The 17326-nt window shown below is 47.5% G+C and overlaps 1 protein-coding gene across 1 annotated transcript in view; it reads left to right on the plus strand.

The window, feature by feature from the left end:
- The window catches only part of CUL5 (cullin 5), a 118461-nt gene that overhangs the window by 42635 nt on the left and 58500 nt on the right, over nucleotides 1-17326 (plus strand). Inside the window, exons 6-8 of the mRNA XM_075337434.1 lie at nucleotides 3034-3179; nucleotides 3262-3342; nucleotides 4718-4811. Coding sequence (XP_075193549.1) covers nucleotides 3034-3179; nucleotides 3262-3342; nucleotides 4718-4811 — 321 coding nt within the window. The remainder of the gene's footprint in view (nucleotides 1-3033; nucleotides 3180-3261; nucleotides 3343-4717; nucleotides 4812-17326) is intronic.

Below are 17326 nucleotides of genomic sequence, written 5' to 3' on the forward strand. Positions count from 1 at the left end.
TGTCCCAAGGGCCGTTTTTCCATCAGAATTCTGCGGCCCTGAACCTGACTGTGTGGCCATTGAGTCCTGGATCCTAGCATCTGCAGGATTATCTCAAGGAGTCGTTGCCACAATGAGACAAGCTAGAAAGTCGAATTCGGCTAAGATCTACCACAGAACGTGGAAGATTTTCTTATCCTGGTGCTCTGCTCAGGGAGAGTCTCCCTGGCCATTTGCATTGCCCAAGTTTCTTTCCTTCCTGCAATCGGGGTTAGAAAAGGGCTTGTCGCTCAGCTCCCTTAAAGGGCAAGTTTCGGCACTATCCGTGTTTTTTCAGAAGCGTCTAGCACGTCTTTCTAAGGTGCGCACGTTCCTGCAGGGGGTCTGTCATATTGTGCCCCCGTACAAGCGGCCGTTAGATCCATGGGATCTGAACAGGGTACTAGTTGCTCTCCAGAAGCCGCCCTTCGAGCCTCTGAAGGAAGTTTCCTTTTCTCGGCTGTCACAGAAAGTGGCGTTTCTTGTTGCGATCACATCGCTTCGGCGAGTGTCTGAGCTGGCAGCTCTGTCATCCAAGGCTCCCTTCCTGGTGTTCCACCAGGACAAGGTAGTGCTGCGCCCTATTCCGGAGTTTCTCCCTAAGGTCGTATCCTCTTTTCATCTTAATCAGGATATATCCTTGCCTTCTTTTTGTCCTCATCCGGTTCACCGGTATGAAAAGGACTTACGTTTGCTAGATCTGGTGAGAGCACTCAGAATCTACATTTCCCGCACGGCGCCAATGCGCCGTGCCGATGCACTTTTTGTCCTTGTCGCTGGTCCGCGCAAGGGGTTGCAGGCTTCTAAAGCCACCCTGGCTCGATGGATCAAAGAACCAATTCTAGAGGCCTACCGTTCTGCGGGGCTTCCGGTTCCTTCAGGGCTAAAAGCCCACTCAACCAGAGCCGTGGGTGCGTCCTGGGCATTACGTCACCAGGCTTCGGCTCAACAGGTGTGCCAGGCAGCTACCTGGTCCAGTCTGCACACTTTCACCAAGCATTATCAGGTGCATACCTATGCTTCGGCGGATGCCAGCTTAGGTAGAAGAGTCCTGCAGGCGGCAGTGACACCCCCGTAGGGGAGGGCTGTTTTGCAGCTCTAACATGAGGTATTTCTTTACCCACCCAGGGACAGCTTTTGGACGTCCCAATCGTCTGGGTCTCCCAATAGAGCGCTGAAGAAGAAGGGAATTTTGTTACTTACCGTAAATTCCTTTTCTTCTAGCTCTTATTGGGAGACCCAGCACCCGCCCTGTTGTCCTTCGGGATGTTTTTTTGTTGTTTGCGGGTACACATGTTGTTCATGTTGAACGGTTTTTCAGTTCTCCGATGTTATTCGGAGTTAATTTGTTTAAACCAGTTATTGGCTTCCTCCTTCTTGCTTTGGCACTAAAACTGGAGAACCCGTGATACCACGGGGGGGGTATAGCCAGAGGGGGAGGGGCCTTGCACTTTTAATGTAGTGCTTTGTGTGGCCTCCAGAGGGCAGTAGCTATACCCCAATCGTCTGGGTCTCCCAATAAGAGCTAGAAGAAAAGGAATTTACGGTAAGTAACAAAATTCCCTTCTTTACTTCCCTCACTTTGCATTTTGTTAATTGATACTGATAAACTATTAATACTTCTATTTATTTAGTGCATTTTTCAGTATTTGCTGAAACCTTTTTTATAGCAGTGTGTGTGTGTATATATATGTGTGTATATATATATATATATATATATATATATATATATATATATATATATATATATATATATATATATATATATATATATACACATACACATACACATACACATACATATACACATACACATACATATACATATACATATACACACACACACACTACAGACCTAAAGTTTAGACACACCTTCTCATTCAAAGAGTTTTTCTTTTATTTTCATGACTCTAAAAATTGTAGATTCACATTGAAGGCATCGAAACTGTGAATTAACACATGTGGAATTAAATACTTAACAAAAAAGTGTGAAACAACTGACAATATGTCTTATATTCTAGGCTCTTCAAAGTAGCCACCTTTTGCTTTGATTACTGCTTTGCACACTCTTGGCATTCTCTTGATGAGCTTCAAGAGGCAGTCACCGGAAAGGGTCTTCCAACAGTCTTGAAGGAGTTCCCAGAGATGCTTAGCACTTGTTGGCCCTTTTGCCTTCACTCTGCGGTCCAGCTCACTCCAAACCATCTCGATTGGGTTCAGGTCTGGTGACTGTGGAGACCAGGTCATTCGGCGTAGCACCCCATCACTCTCCTTCTTAGTCAAATAGCCCTTACACAGCCTGGAGGTGTGTTTGGGGTCATTGTCCTGTTGAAAAATAAATGGACCAACTAAACGCAAACCGGATGGAATAGCACGCCGCTGCAAGATGCTGTGGTAGCCATGCTGGTTCAGTATGCCTTCAATTTTGAATAAATCCCCAACAGTGTCACCAGCAAAGCACCCCTACACCATCACACCTCCTCCTCCATGCTTCACTTTGGGAACCAGCCATGTAGAGTCCATCCGTTCACCTTTTCTACAAAGACACGGTGGTTGGATCCAAAGATCTCAAATTTGGACTCATCAGTCAGACCAAAGCACAGATTTCCCCTGGTCTAATGTCCATTCCTTGTGTTCTTTAGCCCAAACAAGTCTCTTCTGCTTGTTGCCTGTCCTTAGCAGTGGTTTCCTAGCAGCTGTTTTACCATGAAGGCCTGCTGCACAAAGTCTCCTCTTAACAGTTGTTCTAGAGATGTGTGTCCAAACTTTTGGTCTGTACACTTATATATATATATATATATATATATCTCATAATATATATATAATATGCTGCAATCGCAGACCGGACCAATAGACAATAATGGCACTGCCATGTTTTCCAGACCATGGCATAATCCCTGCAATGTAGGACTGAGCTTGGAGGAAACATAGGATTGTGCTGAATATCACTGGCTGACTTTTCATCCTCTTTTACTTCACACTTAAATTTGTCAACTTTGTCTCATTTCTTTTCAGTTAATCTCTGCTCAAATCCTGAAGACAAACTCCAGATCTATAGAGATAATTTTGAAAAAGCCTACCTCGATTCAACAGAGAGGTTCTACCGGACACAAGCCCCCTCCTACCTTCAGCAAAATGGTGTACAGAACTATATGAAATATGTAAGTTCCCACAAATAAAAATCAATATATGTGTGATGTAGCAGCCTTCAAAGTTTTCTAATAATCGTTTCTCCATGAACAGGCAGATGCTAAACTTAGAGAAGAAGAGAAAAGAGCAGTTCGGTATTTAGAAACCAGGCGGGAATGCAACTCAGTGCAGGCGGTGAGTATGTGCCGATAGGAAAAATAAGCAGATTTGCACCAGCTGCAACTTTGCCAGATACAGAGACTCCAACGTAAGGATTTAAATGGACAAGTTGTACATGCCACCCTGGCACTAAATTATCATTCTATACAATTGGGAGTGTTTAAAAAAAAAATAAAAAAAATTCCTGTGCTAAGATATTTTTTTATATGTGCCCCTGCTGTGTACTGTGTAATAGCTGTGTCTGACCGTACAGGAACATGGTCATACCACAGCTCCAGGACCGCGGCGGAAGTAAGAAAGTATACAAACATTACAGCACAGAATCGCAAATAATTCTTTCTTTGAATTAAAACATTTTTTTAAAACATGCAGGGAAATGTTTTACCTCACAAAAAGACTCAGCTATATCAAAAAAAGTTCAGCAATACCTTTTACATGACCAATACACTTTTCCACTACTGATATACTTGATATGCAAATGAGGCTAAAAGACTAAAGGCCCCTTTTACACACTGCAATATCGCTAGTGATATCGCTGTAACGTCACTGGTTTTGTGACGTAATAGCGACCTCACCAGCGACATTGCAGTGTGTGACACCCATCAGCGACCTGGCCCCCACTGTGAGGTTGCTGAACGCTATAAGTCGTTAAGGACCATTCTTTGGTCCTTTGTTTCCCGCTGCGCAGCATGTATCGGTGTGTTTGACACCGTTACAACGACATTGTTAGCGACCCAGCCCATAGGCATGCTAGCGTTACCTTTCCAACGAGGTCGTTCTGCAGGTCCGTATCGCTGCTGCTTCGTTGGCCAGATCTGCCTGTTTGACAGCTCATCGGTGACTGTTAGAGACTTTCCAGCGATCCCAGCCAGGTGATCCCAGCCAGGTGATCCCAGCCAGGTCGGGATCGCTGGTAGGATCGCTAGAAAGTCTGTGTCTAAAGGGGCCTTATGGTAGATCTGACCCTCTGTCATTCCAGCACCTCCTGGTTGACTGATGGTTCATTTCCCTGAAGTCACACAGCATAGAGACTGTCAGTCAAGCAGTAGGTTGCGGAGCTGGGTGCGGAATAGAGCTGGAGTGACAGAGGCTTCAGATCTAAGATAGCTCGTCACCCTCCTTTTTGTATATTGAAACGCTGAATTCTCAGTGACGGAGGAACAGATTGGCCATGTAAAGGTATTACTGGACTTGTTTTTGAAAGAGCTATATGGGCATATATATGGTTTGATAATTGGGGAAGAATTCTTGCATATATCTGGTGTTTGATCATCCTGGTGAATTAAATACATTTTAATATATTCATTTTTATGAATGTTTATTCCTCTAATGCAAAATACTGTGAAGATTTACTTATTCAGAAAAGTGATTTTCATGTTTCACCTTCCAGCTGATGGAGTGTTGTGTGAACGCCCTTGTAACATCCTTCAAAGAGACTATTTTAGCCGAGTGCCAAGGAATGATCAAACGCAATGAAACAGAAAGTAAGTGGAACTACAGAATTTGATAGATTGTACATATACAGTGGAACCTTGGTTTAAGAGTAACTTGGTTTGAGAGCGTTTTGCAAGACAAACCAAGTTACAAATTTGTAAAAAGCTTTGCTTAAGAGCAATGCTTTGCAATAAAAGCAAATCCTCACCGTGCACACTTCCGGTTCTGTCCTTTCACCGCGCTCTGATACGCTGTGGAAGTAACTTTCTGTACATATGTACTGTATACAGTATACCATTGTACAGTATATACTATACAGCATGTCTATCAGTTTGCATTTGTGGATACAGTATTGTACTTTTTCTTTCTGCTGACCAGTGCATTACATTGCTTGTACTGCACCTCTCGCACACCAACAATTTTATTGCAAGCTAATGTGCAGGTTAATCTGTTTTATGATTTTTACTGTACAGTATTTTGTATTAGTGTACTGTAATAATTCTATATGAATACAGTATTTTATATTACTGTAATACATTTGTATAAATGCAGTAACTATTTGTGGGTTGTGGAACGAATTGTCTGTGTTTCAGTTTTTTCCTATGGGAAAATTCGCTTTGATATAAGAGTAACTTGGTTTAAGAGCGCACTCCCGGAACCAATCATGCTCGCAATCCAAGTTCCTACTGTATATGTGTGTATGTATATATGTATATGTGTGTGTGTATGTGTATATATATATATATATATATATATATATATACATATATATATATATATATATATATATATATATAATTTCTTAACAGACTCTTTTCTTTTTTTTTAAATATTTATATATATATATATATATATATATATATATATATTTCATAAAAAAAAAAACGTAAAAGACTAAACCTGTGTGCACCATATTGAAGAATTGGTAGCAGGAAGTACCACAAAACAAAATAGAAAAGAGTCTGTTAATAAACTATACTGTACTGTGTTATATATATATATAATAATAATAATAATAAAAAAAATAAAATATATATATATATATATATATATATATATATATATATATATATATATATATATATATATATATATATATATAATATATATATATATATATATATATATATATATATATATATATATATATATATATATATATATAATTTTATTTTTATTATTATTATTATTATATATAACACAGTACAGGCCAAAAGTTTGGACACACCTTCTCATTCAAAGAGTTTTCTTTATTTTTATGACTCTAAAAATTGTAGATTCACATTGAAGGCATCAAAACTATGAATGAAAACATGTGGAATGAAATACTTAGTGTGAAACAGCTGAAAATATGTCTTATATTCTAGGTTCTTTAAAGTGTGGAGGTCGCCTGAGCTATAGTTTGTTTGTTCAAACGTAATGAGAATATCTGTGTATATAAATAATCAAAATGTAGATGTAGATGCATAATTATCTGTCTGTCTATGTAGCCATCGCATGGACCCATAGTATAATTCTAAGCTGTATATTGAAAAAGTTAGCCAAAGTATAAATGAACAAAGGAGATATTCATTAAGTTAATTGGGAGCCTTATCAGTAAAATTCACAGGAGAAGGAATGTAGTATTTGTAGGATGAGGCGGGTGATCCCATACTCCCATGTATCATTTCTACAAAATCTCATTGTCGCTTACCGTCTTCAAAGTGTACTATTTGGGATGATGTATGATCTCATGCATTCTCCCAATGCTGCCTATACGCACTCCCCCCTAATTATTCTTTATCAGTATGTGTGAGCAAATGGAGAAGTTTTTGTAAATATCTTTCAGGCTGAAGTGATGTGTTTAATGCTTGAACAATAGAATACACAAGCTCAGTTGGTGATGCTAGCTCAAGGAGAACATGCCTCATGTGTTCATTGTCTTATATACATAGCTGTATATCAGTGCCAATATACCAAATACGGCACCGACTCTGAATATCCCAAACGAGGACTCCATTAGCAGTCTTCAACCCAAATTCCTCCCTTGACAAAAGTATCCAACCTTTTCTTTGATTACTGCTTTGCACACTCTTGGCATTCTCTTGATGAGCTTCAAGAGGTAGTCACCGGAAATGGTCTTCCAACAGTCTTGAAGGAGTTCCCAGAGATGCTTAGCACTTGTTGGCCCTTTTGCCTTCACTCTGCGGTCCAGCTCACCCCCAAACCATCTCGATTGGGTTCAGGTCTGATGACTGTGGAGACCAGGTCATCTGGCGTAGCATCCCATCACTCTCCTTCTTACTCAAATAGCCCTTACACAGCCTGGAGGTGTGTTTGGGGGTCATTGTCCTGTTGAAAAATAAATGCTGGTCCAACTAAACGCAAACCGGATGGAATAGCATGCCGCTGCAAGATGCTGTGGTAGCCATGCTGGTTCTGTATGCCTTCAATTTTGAATAAATCCCCAACAGTGTCCCCAGCAAAGCACCCCCACACCATCACACCTCCTCCTCCATGCGTCACGGTGGGAACCAGCCATGTAGAGTCCATCCGTTCACCTTTTCTACAAAGACACGGTGGTTGGATCCAAAGATCTCAAATTTGGACTCATCAGACCAAAGCACAGATTTCCCCTGGTCTAATGTCCATTCCTTGTGTTCTTTAGCCCAAACAAGTCTCTTCTGCTTAATGCCTGTCCTTAGCAGTGGTTTCCTAGCAGCTGTTTTAGGTAATACAGCAATCCCAATTGATAGATATAAGCCGAATATACGGGGGGGGGGGGGTGTATATATATATATGTGCACTGCAGTGTCCAGGGGAGGTGGGGGCAGCAGCTCTGGAGCGCAGATAAACGCTGCGCGCTGCAGCCTTTGATCTCCTGCACCCGCTCATATAATATGCACAACCGCTGTCCATCTCCAATGGTGCTGAAATCGCACGCAGTGAAGGGCTGGGGCAGCGGTGCATATTATATGAGCCTGCGTCACAGTGTGATCGCACATGCCCCCCCCCCTGTGTTAGATTTGGCCCCCAGGCTGCTGCTCATTCTAAAATAAAAAAGCTTTACTTACCCCTGCAGCGTTTCTCGCCGTGTCCCTGCTTCCAGTGTGATCAGGCAGGCAGAGAGCTCAGGCTGCTGTGCCGATCACATGACCGCACTGAGAACCAGGAAGTGGAAGAACAGAAGCACTGAGCCAGACAGGAGGGAGCTCAGCGCTGCAGGAGATAAGGAAAGAGGGTTTTATTTTACTTTGGGCAGCAGCCTAGGGGCCATATCTGACACAGGGGGACTTGTGCGATCTATAGGGGCCATGGGCAGCACTATGGGGGCGATATCTGACACAGGGGGACTTGTGCAATCTATATAGGGGCCATGGGCAGCACTATGGGGGAGATATCTAACACAGGGGGACTTGTGCGATCTATATAGGGGCCATGGGCAGCACTATGGGGGTGATATCTGACACAGGGGGACTTGTGCGATCTATATAGGGGCCATGGGCAGCACTATGGGGGCGATATCTAACACAGGGGGACTTGTGCGCTGTCAGTATCATATAACAATGATGAATTTTTGTTAGGTATATTCAGTTTTTTATGCCTTAGTTTTTCTATCAAATTGGACTATTGTCCGTTGATCTGGCATAATCACCTTGTATTTGTATATTATGTTGGTTTATTTGTTTGAACTAGTGGCCTCCACCATGATGTTCTAAATGCGGGATAAATTGCCTTAGGTTATCTGGGCACGCATATGATTATACATGGTGAAGGCTTTGTGAGTTGAAAAATTAATCAGAGGGATTGATTTCCTCTTTTTAGAATAATCAATAAAGGATTAATTTTAATGCTGTTAATTATAGCAGCTGTTTTACCATGAAGGCCTGCTGCACAAAGTCTCCTCTTATAGAGATGAGAAGGTGTGTCCAAACTTTTGGTCTGTTATGTATGTATGTATGTATGTATGTATGTATGTATGTATGTATATATAATTAATTTTATATAAAATATATTTTCTTTATCGTTCCTTTGGGAGACCCAGACCATGGGTGTTTAGCTTCTGCCTCCGGAGGACACACAAAGTACTACACTTAAAAGTGTAGCTCCTCCCTCTGAGCTTATAAACCCCCTGGTAGCCAGTCCTAGCCAGTTTATCGCTTTGTGTCAGGAGGCATACATCCACACATGCATTCTCATCTGATTTGTTTGACTTTTGGAAATAGTTTGAAGAAAAGCGGGTCCATGTCTGGACTCCCGGCATGTCCCTTCTCATGCCTTACATGCCGCGCTCCTTCACCATCCCTTCTGGGCTCTGGCTTGAAGTGGGAGCCAGCACGGTCTCCATGCCTGGCAGGAGTCCGGTCTCCATCCACAGCCCCTTGAGGATTCTGTTGGACCGGAGCACTCATCCCCAGGGACATGGCCCTGCGTCTCAGCAGCTAAGTACCTGAGACGTTTATGTTGGGGGTCCCGGTTCTTTATTGTAAGGGGAGAGTATGCTGTATGTGATTGTTTTAACTTTTCCGGCGGGTTCTCTAGCTTTTGCCTGAGAACCGCGCCGAAGGTGCCTGCTTGTCGGCCTCGCCGCTTAAATTTAGGCCCCGGCTTCGCCGGAGGCCTAGTTTCATTTTCCTGCCCTCGCATGTCACTCATGCAGAGGGACAGGTTTGGCTCCTCCCGGCGGCCATTCTACACTGAAGAGGGACACTCCCCACTGCTGGGGCGTCCCTCCTTCCCTGCAGGTCTCTATAGCCCACCAGTTCCCGCTCTTTTATAGGAACGCCCCCTAGTTTCTCAGGCAGAGTTCACTCTGCTCTGGGACATCCTGCATTCTGCATCTCTGCTGAGGTGCTGCGACTGGGGGACCGGACTTCGGGATCTGGAGGGCACACAACACCGCGCTCAGCGGTCTGGTAAGCCACAGCCGGTCTCCGGTTGTGGACCTCTGTATATTCTCCCTGGGGTTCATTCTCTGCAAAGCCCCCACTCCAGCAGCATGTCTCACAAGCCGAGCATTTATCCACACTGTGATGGTTGCTCTAACTTGGCGGTGCCACAGCCTGGAGTCTCACCCCCAGTGGTCTCTCAGGCTGCTGCTGCACCTGTGACTTAACCCCCGGCCTGGGTAGAGTCCTTTTCTAGGTCCATATCCCAGTCATTTGCTGAGTCCATGGGACTTTTGTCCAGGACTTTGATGAATATGCATCAGCCCCCCTCACAGGGTGCCTCTAATACTTTTGACAGAGGATTCCTATCCTCTGACCTCCGTCCATCGGAGCTCACGGAGGATTCATCATCTGATCCCAGACCCCGTCCTTCTAAGAGAAGGCGCAGGGTTTCCTCCCCCTCCCCATCCCACGGCTCTGTCTCAAGAGCTGACTCTCAAGATGAGGAGGATGCCCTCACTGGGGGCTCGGAGGCTTTGTATCCCTTCGATTTCTCTGAGGGTGACTCAGATCTTAGTGATTTGATTGCTTCTATTAATTCTGTGCTGGATCTCAATCCGCCAGTGTCAGAGGAGCAACCCTCTCTGGCAGAAAAGCACCAGTTTACCTTGCCTAAGAAGGCAAAGAGTGTGTTCCTTAACCACTCCAGTTTTCAGGCAGCTGTGACCAAACCCAGGGCCTGTCCTGACAAACGCTTCCCAAAGCGTGGTTCTGATGACCGTTTTCCCTTTCCACCTGAGGTGGTCAAGGAGTGGGCTCACTCCCCAAAGGTAGACCCTCCGGTGTCTAGGCTCGCAGCCCGGACCGTTGTGTCGGTGGCTGATGGCACCTCCCTTAAGGATTCCACTGACCGTCAGATTGACCTTCTGGCCAAATCCGTGTATGAAGCTGCGGGGGCCGCGTTTTCCCTGACTTTTGCAGCAGTGTGGGCTCTCAAAGCCATCTCTGCTTCTCTAGAGGAGATGCATTCCCTCACCAAGGAATCTATGCCTGAGATGGTTACCTTAACTTCTCAGGCTTCAGCTTTTCTTTGTCGCTCCATTGGGAGACCCAGACAATTGGGTGTATAGCTATTGCCTCTGGAGGCCACACAAAGTATTACACTTAAAAGTGTAAGGCCCCTCCCCTTCTGGCTATACACCCCCAGTGGGATCACTGGCTCACCAGTTTTGTGCTTTGTGCGAAGGAGGCAACACATCCACGCATAGCTCCACTTTTTAGTCAGCAGCAGCTGCTGACTATGTCGGATGGAAGAAAAGAGGGCCCATACTAAGGGCTCCCAGCATGCTCCCTTCTCACCCCACTGTATGTCGGAGGTGTTTGTAAGGTTGAGGTACCCATTGCGGGTACGGCGGCAGGAGCCCACATGCTGATTCCTTCCCCATCCCTTTTTACAGGGCTCTGGGTGAAGTGGGATTTACCGGTCTCCAGGCACTGAGACCGTGCTCCATCTACAGCCCCTGGAGAAGATGCTGGATGGAGCGGAGTACATCAGGGACATGGCCCTGCTTCCTCAAGGTACTCTGTGTCCCCGTGCATTTGGCGCTCACACCGCAGCATGCTGGGTGTTGTAGTGCGCCGGGGGACATCAGCGCTGCGGCGCCTGTGCCATGGCCTCATTCAGCTTCGCTGAAGCAGGCTCACTTATGGGAATTGGTCGCGCCGGCCGCTGGGACTGCGGCGCGGCTGGCACTTGTAGTGCGCCGGGGACTTCAGCGCGGCCTGCGCTTTTACGGCGGCCGCGCTGATAACTAGAGTCCCCGGCTTTTGCGGCCTGCTTCCGTTCGTTCCCGCCCCCAGACCTGCCAGTCAGGAGAGGGGCGGGACGCTGGCCACTTCTAGGAATCGGTCGCGCCGGCCGCTGGCAGCGGCGCGGCTGGCACTTGTGGTGCGCCGGGGACTTCAGCGCGGCCCGCGCTTTTACGGCGGCCGCGCTGATAACTAGAGTCCCCGGCTTTTGCGGCCTGCTTCCGTTCGTTCCCGCCCCCAGACCTGCCAGTCAGGAGAGGGGCGGGACGCTGGCCACTTCTAGGAATCGGTCGCGCCGGCCGCTGGGACTGCGGCGCGGCTGGCACTTGTGGTGCGCCGGGGACTTCAGCGCGGCCCGCGCTTTTACGGCGGCCGCGCTGTTAACTCGAGTCCCCGGCTTCTGGGCCTAGTCTCCCTTCGTTACCGCCCACAGCCCTGACAGTCAGGGTAGGGGCGTGACGCTGCATAGCACAGCAGCGCTGAGAGCTGGAGTATGTTTTGCATACTCCACCCCTCTCACTGTGTGCACTGTGAATCCGGATTCCCGCACTTTCTCAGGCACGCCCACGGCTTCCTTCTCTACAAGGACGCCGGCAGCCATTAGTGTCAGTTTCTGTACGATACAGAGACAAGTGTGGAAGACCCTGGCATTCTGATAGTCACACAATCGCTGCAACAGGCGTTAAGCAGCACCTGTGGTGCTGACCCCACTAGTGCAGAAGTGCACTTATAGATATGCTTGTACTATATACATTGCACTGTTTGGTCGCACGTTGTATATACCCTCCTGGATTATGCGGAGGAGTTATCAGCATATTCTCTGTGTAAAACAAAGGTGCAGAACCACATGTTTTTCTATACAGCTGGTACAGCATGTACGGCTATACGGCCGGCAGGTTACATAGACTCCCATTGTATGCACTAATGGCCAGGGGATGAGGACGGTGTCTGCAGTATTTACTGACAGTTTTTCTGAGACTATGGCTATGATACTAGAAGCCTAGCAGTCCGGACATGTCTCTCACAATATGGGCACTGTTGAATCATTGATCCATGGCCCCCCTCAGTGTGAATAACTAACAGCTCCGGGAATGTCACACGCATCCCAGAGTCACGGCTCTGCACGGACGTCAGTCCCAGACAGCCTAAGCGGGCTCACTATGAGCGGCCTTGGTTTCATCAGGGTCCTAGCAGAAGGACTCGCTGTGTAATGAGGCGGAAGTAGCGGCTCAGGATTCTGATCCTGAGACCGCTCTCAATCTGGATACACCTGATCGTGACGCCATAGTAAATAATCTTATAGCGTCCATCTATAGAATGTGGGTTATTTCTCACAGCTCCTCCAGGGGAGGAGTCAGCTTCACGTATTTTTCTGGACCACTCTGCCTTCAGAGAGGCAGTCCAGGAACACCACGCTTATCCAGATATGCGCTTCTCCAAACGGCTTAGGATACACGTTATCCCTGTCCCCTGACTTGGTCAAGGACTGGACCCAGTGTCCCGAGCGGCATCCTCCAATCTCCAGGCTTGTAGCTAGATCCATAGTTGCAGTGGGAGATGGAACTGCAAACTCAAAGATGCCACTGACAGACAGATGGATCTCTGGTCGAAAGCCATCTATGAGGCTGTCGGCGCACCGTTGGCTCCGGCATTCTCTCCCTTGGGGCACTCCAAGCTATTTCAGCTTGTCTTACACAGATTGACACGGTTACACGTACATCTGTGCCGCAGGTGGCATCCTTAACCTCTCAAATGTCTGCATTTGTTTCTTACGCGATTCAGGTTGTCCTGGACTCTGCGAACCGTGCGGCGGTAGCCTCCGCTACTCCGTGTTTTTAAGCAGAGCCTGGTCTGCTCGTTAAGTGAATGGAAGGCAGATTCTGCTTCCAAAAAAGGTTGCCTAACCAGTTGCCTTTTTCTGCTGACCGACTGTTTGGTGAGCGTTGGATGTAACCATTAAACAGTCCAGGGGTAAGGATTCATCCTTTCCTCAGCCCGGACACAACAAACCCCAACAGAGCAAGAGGCAGTCGGGGTTTTCGGCCTTTTCGAGGCTCGGGCAGGTCCCATTTTTCCTCGTCCAATGTGGACTCAAAAGGATCAGAGGAGCTAAGATTCTTAGCGGGCTCAGTCACGCCCAAAAAAGCGACAGTCTGAAAACCCGCTTCCAAGGCGGCTTCCTCATGACTTGCGGCCTCGGTCGGTAGCAGGCTCTCCCGCCTTGGCGATATTTAGCTGCCATAGGTCAATGACCATTGAGTGTGAGACATTCTGTCTCACGGGTACAGGATAGAGCTCACTTCTCGTCCTCCAACTCGATTCTTCAGAATTTCTCCACCTCCCGGCCGGGCCGCTGCTCTTCTGCAAACAGGGTGCACTCTATAGGCAGAAAGAGTGATGACCCCCGTTCCTCTTCAGGAACAAGGTCACGGTTTTTACCCCAAATTCTTTGCGGTACCTATAACAACGGGCCGTTCCGTCCCGTTCTGGATCTAAAAATGCTCAGCAAGCTCGTGGACACCAGGCGGTTCCGGATGGAATCCCTCCGCCATGTCATCGCCTCAAGGTCCCAAGGATATTTCCTAGCATCATTAGGCATCAAGGATGCTTATCCACACGTGCCGATTGATCCAGAGCACTAGCGTTTCTACGCTTCGTTATAGGAGACGAACACCTTCTGTTCGTAGCTCTACCTTCCGGCTAGCGACAGTCCAACTGGTCTTCGCCAAGGTCAGGGCAGCAGTAGTCACAGTCCTGCACTCTCAGGGTCACTCTGTGGTCCCGTATTTAGACGATCTACTTGTCAAGGCACTCTTTTAGGAAACATGCCAACACTGCCCGAACGTTGCGCTGGAGACTCTCTAGAGTTTTGGGTGGATCATCAACTTTTTAAAGTCAGATCCGACCCCGACCCTATCGATAACATATCTAGGCATAGAGTTTCTTACTCTCTCAGCGATAGTGAAGCTTCCGCTAGACAAACAGCATTCACTACGGGCTGCAAGCTCTTCTTTAAGAACCAGTCGCACACATTGAGACGCCTCATGCACTTCCTACGTAAGATGGTAGCAATGGAGGCAGTTCCTTTCGCGCAGTTTTACTGCGTCCACTACAATGGGACATTCTCCGCCAATGGGACGAGGAGTCGACGTCCCTCAACAGAGTCGTCGTTCTTTCTCAGGCGGCTAAGGAATCTCTACGGTGGTGGCTTCTTCCCACCTCTTGGTCAAAAAGAAGGTCCTTCCTATCCCCATCCTGGGCGATAGTTACGACAGACGCGAGTCTATCAGGGTGGGGAGCAGTTTTTCTCCACTACAGCGCTCAGGGTACGTGGACTCAGCAAGAGTCCACCCTTCAGATCAATGTTCTTGAACACAGAGCAGTGTATCTTGCCCTACAAACCTTCCAACAGCGGCTGGAAAGCAAGCATATCCGACTTCAGTCGGACAGCTCCACAGCGGTGGCATACATCAACCACCAAGGAAGAACGCGCAACCGGCAAGCCTTCCAGGAAGTCCGGCAGGTTCTGATGTGGGTGGAAGACACGGCATCCACCATATCCACAATTCACATCCCAAGTGTGGAAACTAGGAAGCTGACTTCCTAAGTCGCTGAGGTGTGGCCGAAAGAGTATGGTCTCCTCACCCGGACGGGTTTCAGGAGATCTGGCGCCGCTGACAGAGGCCGGACGTCGATCTAATGGCGTCACGGCACAACAACAATGTGCCAGCTTCATGGCATGGTTTCACAATCATCGAGCTCTGGCGGCAAACGCCTTAGTTCAGCATTGGTCGCAGTTCCAGCTACCTTAGGTGCCACCTCTGGCATTGTTGCCCAGAGTACTGCGCTAGATCAAGACCGACTGCGGCCGCGCCATCCTCGTCGCTACAAATTGGCCGAGGATGTTGTGGTACTCGGTTCTGTGGTGCCTCACGGTAGGCTAACCGGGGGCACTACCAGACCAATCAGACTGGCTGTCTCAAGGGCCATTCTTCCATTTGAATTCTACGGCCCTCAACCGGATGGTGTGGCATTGAGTCCTGGAACCTAGTGTCGTCAGGATTACCTCAGGACGTGGTTGCCACCATGAGACAGGCTAGCATACCAACGTCCGCCAAGATTGACCACAGGACGTGGAAGATGTTCTTATCTCGGTGCTCGGCGCAGGGTGTTTCTCCCTGGCCGGTTGCATCGTCTATGTTTCCTTCCTTCCTGCAATCTAGGTAGGAAAATGGGTTGTCGCTCAGTTCCCTTTAGGGACAAGTCTCAGCGCTATCTGTATTTTTTCAGAAACGACGACTTCCTCAGGTACGCACGTTCCTACGGGGAGTTGTCTTCTCAGCACTCCGTACAAGCGGCCGTTAGAGCCCTGAGATCTGAACAAGGTTCTAATTGCTCTCCAGATGCCGCCTTTCGAGCCTTTGAAGGATGTCTCCCTTCCCGCTTTTCACGGGAAGTGGCCTTCTAGTAACGGTCTCGTCTCTAAGGAGAGTTTCCGAGCTAGCAACGCTCTCATACAAACTCCCTTCCTGGTCCTTCACCAGGACAGGGTAGTTCTGCGTCCGGTTCCGGAATTTCTCCCTAAGGTGGTATCCCACTTTCATATCAATCAGGATATCACCTCACCTTCTTTGTGTCCTCGTCCAGTCCATCAATTTCAGAAAGATTTGCATCTGTTGGTTCTGGTGAGAGCACTCAGGTTCTACTTCCCGCATGGCGCTCCTGCGCCACCCGGATGCACTCTTTGTCCTTGTCGCTGGTCGGCGTAAACAGTCGCAAGCTTCCAAATCCACCCTTGCTCGGGGGATCGAGGAACCAATTCTTGAAACCTACAGTTCTACTGGGCTTCTGGTTCTCTCAAGGCCGAAGGCCCATTCTACCAGAGCCGTGGGTGCATCCTGGGCATTACGGCACCAGGCTACGGCTCAGCAGGTGTGTCAGGCACCCACCTGGTCGAGTCTACTTACTTTTACCAGGCATTATCAGATGCATACCTACGCTTCGGCAGACGCCAGCCTAGGTAGATAAGTCATTCAGGCGGCGGTTGGCCACCTGTAGGAGAGGGCCGTTTGACGGCCCTATCATGAGGTATTCTTTTACCCACCCAGGGATTGCTTTTGGACATCCCAATTGTCTGGGTCTCCCAATGGAGCGACAAAGAAGAAGGGAATTTTGTTTACTTACCGTAAATTCCTTTTCTTCTAGCTCCAATTGGGAGACCCAGCACCCGCCCTGTTTTCTCTGGGTTTTTCTGTTTTTTCGGGTACACATGTTGTTCATGTGGTATGGTTCAGTTCTCCGATGTTTCCTCGGATTGAATTGGTCTTTAAACCAGTTATTGGCTTTCCTCCTTCTTGCTTTGGCACTAAAACTGGTGAGCCAGTGATCCCACTGGGGGTGTATAGCCAGAAGGGGAGGGGCCTTACACTTTTAAGTGTAATACTTTGTGTGGCCTCCAGAGGCAATAGCTATACACCCAATTGTCTGGGTCTCCCAATTGGAGCTAGAAGAAAAGGAATTTACGGTAAGTAAACAAAATTCCCTTCTTTTCATCTTATGCCATGTCTGCCATGCTAGAGGCTGCTCACCGCACTGCGGTGGCTTCAGCTAATTCTCTTGTTATCCGCAGGATTTTGTGGCTTCGAGAGTGGAAGGCAGATGCTTCTTCCAAGAATTTTCTTGCTGGGCTCCCTTTTGCTGGTTCACGGCTGTTTGGTGAACAGCTGGATGAAATCATTAAAGAAGCTACTGGCGGGAAGAGTACTTCCATGCCACAAACCAAGACCAGGAAACCCGCCCAGGGTAGGAATCAATCGAGGTTTCGTTCCTTTCGTTCCTCCAACTGGTCATCCTCTAAGCCTTCCGCCTCGTCCGCTAACTTAGCCAAG

The sequence above is a fragment of the Anomaloglossus baeobatrachus genome, chromosome 2, assembly GCF_048569485.1.
Source record: "Anomaloglossus baeobatrachus isolate aAnoBae1 chromosome 2, aAnoBae1.hap1, whole genome shotgun sequence".
NCBI classification, from domain to species: Eukaryota; Metazoa; Chordata; class Amphibia; order Anura; family Aromobatidae; genus Anomaloglossus; species Anomaloglossus baeobatrachus.